Below are 6,750 nucleotides of genomic sequence, written 5' to 3'. Positions count from 1 at the left end.
TGTATGGGCACCTGCAACACATTGTCAGTGACCATGGCACCCATTCCACAGGTCACCAAGTCCAGGACTGGGCACAAGAAAGAGAAGTTGCCTAGCATTTTCATTTGCCATGCAATCCCCGGCTGCTGGTCTGATAGAAAGAAAAACGTTATTTTGAAACAACAGCTGCAGCAGTTATCTCCCAACCACTCATTGCATGGGTGGGCACCTCACTTACAGGAAGCAATTAGGCTAATAAATAGTGCACTGACAATCATACAAACTTCACATACTAGCGTTTCAGGTCCCCGAAGTCCACTCCATCAGCAATAAGAATAGAAGTAACATTGGAACAAGGTATGCCTTCAACCCTAACAGAACAGGGCATCATATCGAGATTGCCACAGGCCATACCCAAAGGCACCCACCAAATTTGGTGGGGCTTATGCTGGACAACACCACCCACGTGGAAAGATATTCTTATTCCTTTGGGATAGGGAAAGAATTAGCAATAACTCTGTCTCCTATTTTACATGTAGAAGGTCCCCTTTGCTCTGGTTTACAGACAGCCTCCTCTACAGAAGCTGGGGCAGACGTCGCACCCCTATCAGGGCTTAATACACAGGCTTCTTTAAATAACGTCCCACCCACAGAGCCCCTGGGGGCTAAGGTTTAGTTCACCTTCCCAGGGAAGAAACCAGTGTTGGGAACTATCCTTCAGGATATGGGCCTGTACCTTGCATGTTATTTAATGGTCATGACCTCCCCATGTTAGTTCCTACTAAACATCCTGTATTTTGTCCCTAGGTTAATTTTGTCCCTTTACAGCAGAGGAAAATGAATTCCTGAAATGGGCAACTGAAGTGGCTGCAATTCATAACCAGACTGACCGCTGGGTGTGTGGGCAGTTGCCAACTTCCACCAGAGATGGGATGTCTTGGACAGTATTGCTTTTTAACCTATCAGGGTGGGGTTTGGGGATCTGTTTTACTAATTTTCCTCTTGACATTGTCAGGCAGAGGTATTAGTGCATGTATTTATATTGTTTTTGTGGCTTCTGCCTCCAAATGTGCCCATCAATTGCCACGCAGGGATATTTGCAGAAGAGGGGCGTGTAGAATGTAGGAGTAGGTTTTTTAAGGAATAGAGGGTAAGGCCATAAGCCAGAGAAGCCATCAATTCCTAGATAAGGGGAAAAAGTCCTCCCTATACTAAACTACTCCTGCTACATATCAGCAACTTCAAAGAAACATGTTTATAATCTTGCAAACCCAGACCTGATTCTGTGCCTTCCTTGTTCTCACCCCATAAAACCCCCTGCAACTCCCTGGGTGGTGTGTAGTACTACTCTGACCAGCTCCAAGTTTGTGAGTTCCTTAAAAACTGTTACTGTTCTGCTATATGGAAGGGCCTGCTTTGCTGCTTTGTTGTTTGGTCTTAAGCGCACATTGAATTTGGCAGAACCTGTTCTATAGATTCATGGGCAGACAGTACCAGCAGAGTGGAGCACATGGAACCGATCTGGAACTGGGTAATGGGTAGGGGCTAGAAGAACTGTGAGCTGTTTGATAGAAAAAGCTTAGACAGCTTTGAAAAGACTGTTGGTAGAAATACAGACACTGAAGCTAGTTCCGATGAGGCTTTAGAATGATGAATGTGTCATTGGGAAAATGGAGGAAAGGTGACCCTTGTTTTAAAGTGGCAGAAACTTGGCAAAACTGAGTTCTGATGTTGGAGGGAAGGCAGAACTTGAAGGTGCTGAACCTGGATATTTAACTGGGGAGATTTCGAAGCTAAGTGTGGAAAGTACAGCCTGGATTCTCCTTGCACTTGGAGAGGGAGGGCCTTCCGCGTAGTTGTTCATAAATTGTGCTGCTATCCCAGTCTTCAGAGAGGGTGGAGCATATTTGCAGGGGATTGAGAGTCTGGCCGTTACCCCAGTGTTCTCAGAGTGGAGCCTTCGCCCCAGTGCCTGGCTGCTGCACAAACTCTTGGAAAGGGTGGGGCTGCTGCTCCATCAGGCCTGAAGGACCAAACATCCCTCCCTAATGACTCTCAGAGCCTGAAATCTAATGGAGTAGGCCCTACAGGCTTTGGAATTGTTTGGGACCTGTGACTTCTGTTTTCCTTCTGATTTCTCCCTATGGGAATGGAAATGTTTATGCAATGCTAGTCCCTCCTTGGTATGTTGGAAGCAGATAACTTGTTCTCTAGGTTTCACAGGTCCACAGAGGGAGGGGAATTGTGCCTCAGGACAGAACACACCTAAAATCGATTTTGATGAGACTTTGTACTTAGTGTTGTTACTGAAGTGACTTAAGGCTTTTGGGATATGGTGATGATGTATTTGCATAGAGAAAGAACAAGTCCTTTTGGAGGCCAGGGGGTGAAGTGTGGTAGGTTGAAGCTGTATGTGTTTCAGAAAAACATATTCTTAAATCTAATCTTTTCCTGTGGGTGTGGACCCCTTGTAAATAGGATCCTTTGAGGAGGGTACTTAAATTCAGGTGTGATCCACCTCATTCCGAATGAGTCTTAACCCTTTCACTGGAGTCCTTTACAGAGAATGAAATTCAGAGAGAAAGCCATGGAAGAAGGAAGCTGAAAGCAAAGAAACCTGGTAGAAAAGGGAGAGACCAGCAGTTGCTACGCCAACGGATAGCTGGCACCTGGTCATCAGGAAGAAGCCTCGAAGATAACTTGATTTGGATATTTTCCCAGCCTCAAAAGTAAGTGAATAAATCCCCATTCTTTTAGCCAAACCCATTTCATGGTATCTGCTTTGAACAGCCTAGGAAACCAAAACATAGAGTGAGAGCACCCAAATGGTTTGGGGAAAGCCTCCACATTCCATGAGAGGCATTACGGGGTGCCAAATGGAGAGTCAGAAGACCTGGGTTTGAATTCAGATTCAGCCACTAAATAGCTGTGTGACGTTGGGGGATCCTGTGGGAACAAGAGAACTAATCTCTATGAAATAGGATACTTCCTTCAATCCACCAGCCCAGGGGGAAGCTAGTCCTGTGAGGAAGGGGGATGAAGGACAGAAGGAACAGCCTGGGGCCACTCCAGCCTCAGGGAGCCCACAGAACCTGCCCGTGGACATTCTCTCTCTATCTTTGTCTTCTCCACCTCACACATGTGTATGGGTATTAACTGCTGTTCAGAAGCTGAGCGAATTGGTTTTAAAGTCTCTTTCCTATCTTCCCCTACCCCCAGCCCCCGGCAGACAGTAGCTGTCCTGGTAGTGCCTGTGCAGACAGAAGAACGGTGGACAGGGGAGAGGACAGGGTGTCCCCACCATGGCCCACACACTGTCCCTGGCTGCAGTCAGGGACCGGTTCCGGATTCGCAGCCTCCTGGCCCGACAGTGCCTGGCAGAGTTTCTGGGTGTGTTCGTGCTCATGGTAGGCAGGGAAATTGGGGAAAAGAAGGAAGGGAGGTGGGCAAAAGTTTTCTCTCCTCCTGGTGTCCTTGTCTTTTCCTCCTGATGTTCCACTTCCTTGCAACTCTCCATCACTTCTCTTCTTTCCCCCCTCGTCTCTCATAGTCACTCTCCTTTCCTTGCCTAGCTCCTCTGTTTTATTCCTGTCCCTTCTTACCTTCCTTCCTTTTCTTTCCTCTTCCCCCTTCTCTTTTCCCTTCCCTCTTTCTGCTTTTCTTGCTTCCTTGCTGGTGGTCCCTCATAGTCTGTTCATCTCTCCTGGCCTCTCTGCCCAATCTCTCTTCCCTGTTGTTCTCCTTATCTCCCCTCTCCCCACCAGCTCCTCACTCAGGGGGCCGTAGCCCAGGCTGTCACCAGTGGAGAAACCAAAGGCAACTTCTTTACCATGTTTCTGGCTGGCTCTCTGGCCGTGACGATTGCCATCTACGTGGGGGGCAATGTCTCAGGTGAGGAGAATGGGGCCTATTAATAGACGGGGTGGGACGTGCATGTGAGTGTGGGTGTATGGTGGGGTGAAAAGGCAATTCCTGTGGTGACTCATGGACATTACCTCCTTGATTTTGATCAATGCCTTTGGCCCCCTCCAGCCTCTGCTCTTTCTATATCTCTCCATCTCCCTTTCTCACACTAATCTCTGGCTCACCTAAAGAGAGACCTGTGGCAGGGCCTGGAGGGTGAGTGCTACATCCTTTGCCTGAAGCCCTCTGGGGTTCATCTTTGCCCAGGACCTTGCCTGCTTGTCCCCAGTCACACACTGCATCAGCGTGCCTGCCTGGAACCCTGACACACACACTGTGTGCAGTAGTGGTTTGTGGGTCAAACCTTGGCTTCACTGTGTGACCTTTGCACGTCCCTTAACCTCTCTGAGCCTTAACTTCCTAATCTATAAAATGGGAATAATCCTACCTGGTTTAAGAATTGTGAGATGAGCAATGTTACCTGGTGACAGTGCCTGGCAAGCAGGCCTGTGATGGATGCTGGTTGTCTTCCCTTCATCCTCAAAGGGGCCCATCTGAATCCAGCCTTCTCCCTGGCCATGTGTCTCCTGGGACGCCTCCCCTGGGTCAAGCTCCCCATTTACATCTTGGTGCAGCTGCTGTCTGCTTTCTGTGCCTCAGGAGCCACCTATGCCCTCTACTATGGTAACAGAGGGAACAGGGTTGGGGGGCGCCTGCCGTGGGCAGGGGTGCTGCAGGGTGGTGTTGGATGAGCAAAGATAGAAACCCTGGGTCTCCCTGTCCCCACCCTCCATAGATGCCATACAGAACTATACAGGTGGGAACCTGACAGTATCTGGCCCCAAGGAGACAGCTTCGATCTTTGCTACCTACCCTGCCCCCTATCTGTCCCTGAATAATGGCTTCCTGGATCAGGTAAGTGTGAGGGGTAAGAGGTGGGAGAGCCCTATCCTTTGTTCCTGTCCTGTGGATCCCAGTCTATTACAGCCCAGGAGCTAGGTAGGAAGTGTGGGTTGGTTCCGTCTTGCCCACCATCCCCTCCTCAGCTGCCAGTGTTGGACAAAGCCATATGACTTGGGGGTGGAGGTGGCCTGGAGTGCATGAGTGAGAGAGCAGATGGAGCACCTGGCCGCTATGGGGGCCATTCTGCCTCTGTCAACATCAAGGTTCTGGGCACCGGGATGCTGATTGTGGGGATCTTGGCCATCCTGGACACAAGGAACAAAGGAGTGCCTGCAGGTCTGGAGCCTGTGGCGGTGGGACTGCTGATCCTGGTCATCGGGCTATCCATGGGTGCCAACTGTGGATTCCCAATCAACCCTGCCCGGGACCTGGGCCCCCGGCTCTTCACCTACGTAGCTGGCTGGGGCTCGGAAGTCTTCAGGTGGGAAATTGCTTTCCTGGTGCTCTCCCTCTACTCACCTCCTTCTGCTAAGGGCTCGGTTCCTGGGTCCTCAGCTCTCTCCTCTTAAGTAGGTCTCTTGGCCTTTTAGGATAGTATCCCTTCTCCAAGTCCCAGCTTGTCCCTTGCCTCTTGACATGATAATATTTAGAGGTTGTGTCCTTCGGCATATTATATTAGCTCTTTGGGCATTAGTGAACTCATCAGTAAAATGGGTATATTCAGATAGTAACTTAAGGCAAGTGACTGGATTAAGCCCTCCTGGGGTTCCCTTCAACTGCTATGCTCTAGTGCCAAAACACCCCTTTCTGGTGTCCATTACCTTAGGAACTACTTTATGGAGCTCTCCTGATACTGTCCCCAGTCGTTGGAGGGGAAGTTAGGTGATCTCTCCCTTCTGTCCTTCTCTTGCAGTGCTGGTAATGGCTGGTGGTGGGTGCCTGTGGTAGCCCCCCTGGTGGGTGCCATGCTTGGCACAGCCGTATACCAGCTGATGGTAGCTCTGCACCACCCTGAGGACTTGGAGCCAGCTCAGGATCTGGGGTTGGGCCTACACAAAGCCTGGGACTTGAAAACAGCCTCAGCTCAGGTGCCGGAGTCTAAGCTATGATTATGACAGCTCTCATCTCCCTCCTGGACACCAGAGAGGGCCAGTGACCCAGGCCTGGTGACAAGACAGACATTCTCTTTCTCTTTATTAATATGGCAGGTACTGGGCAGGTGCCTGACTTTCTCCCTTAACCCATCTAGGCATCTGTTCCTCCTAAACTGGGAAGGATGCCTGGGCAGGGGAAAACTGGTGGAGGATGAGGTCCTTACCCCTCCTCTTCCAGCAGGTTTTCTGACGGAGGGACTCCAGTAACGCAGTTCCTCAAAGTAACCGCGAGAGGGTGCGCACCCTGGATGCTGGATTGGGAGGGGGCGGGAATCTACAGGGTGGAGGGAGCTACTATCCAGCTGGGGGGCATAACTTCCAAAGCTCTGTCCCCACTGCCAGACTCCCAGCTCTTCTAATCCCAGCGCCGCCTGCGTTGACCTCACAGTGGTGATCCCCCAGTCCCCAAGATTTAAGCACCCTCGGATAGTAGTTGGGGGCGGGGAAAGTGTCTCTGCCAAGGGGATGGGGGAGTGGGAGGAGGGAGAGAGGGTGGACAGTGGAACACACCCCTCAAGCACCTTGAGACAGGGAGAGGAAAGCGGAGAAACTGAGGCACTAACCAATACCTAGACATTACGGCGCTGTGTCATTCAAGGAGAGGGTGAAATACAATGAGATGAGCCAGGGCGAGGAAAGAAGGTGAAGGAACAGGACAGGACGGCTCCGAGGAGCATGAGTATAGAAAAATCGGGGGCTAAAGGGAAACGGGAAGTGAGGAAAATGCTCGTAGTTCACCTATTCCCTGGCTCTCACGCGCCTTCCCGCAGGAGATGCTCTCTCTGCAGAGAAGGCAGTGTTCTCCTGCTCC

At 50.5% G+C, this 6,750-nt stretch overlaps 1 protein-coding gene across 1 annotated transcript; it reads left to right on the top strand.

The window, feature by feature from the left end:
• The first annotated feature begins 1,324 nt into the window (after nt 1-1,324).
• Nucleotides 1,325-6,703, top strand: AQP10 (aquaporin 10). Its single transcript, XM_037814048.1, has 8 exons — nt 1,325-1,346; nt 2,543-2,708; nt 3,199-3,386; nt 3,744-3,870; nt 4,429-4,566; nt 4,679-4,797; nt 5,049-5,266; nt 5,699-6,703. The coding sequence occupies exons 3-8, from the start codon at nt 3,282-3,284 to the stop codon at nt 5,892-5,894; spliced, it is 903 nt and encodes a 300-aa protein (XP_037669976.1). The 5' UTR covers nt 1,325-1,346; nt 2,543-2,708; nt 3,199-3,281; the 3' UTR covers nt 5,895-6,703.
• The last annotated feature ends 47 nt before the right edge of the window (nt 6,704-6,750 follow it).

This window comes from Choloepus didactylus, chromosome 2 (assembly GCF_015220235.1).
Source record: "Choloepus didactylus isolate mChoDid1 chromosome 2, mChoDid1.pri, whole genome shotgun sequence".
Classification (NCBI taxonomy): domain Eukaryota; kingdom Metazoa; phylum Chordata; class Mammalia; order Pilosa; family Megalonychidae; genus Choloepus; species Choloepus didactylus.
This window is presented reverse-complemented; position numbering and strand designations above follow the sequence as displayed.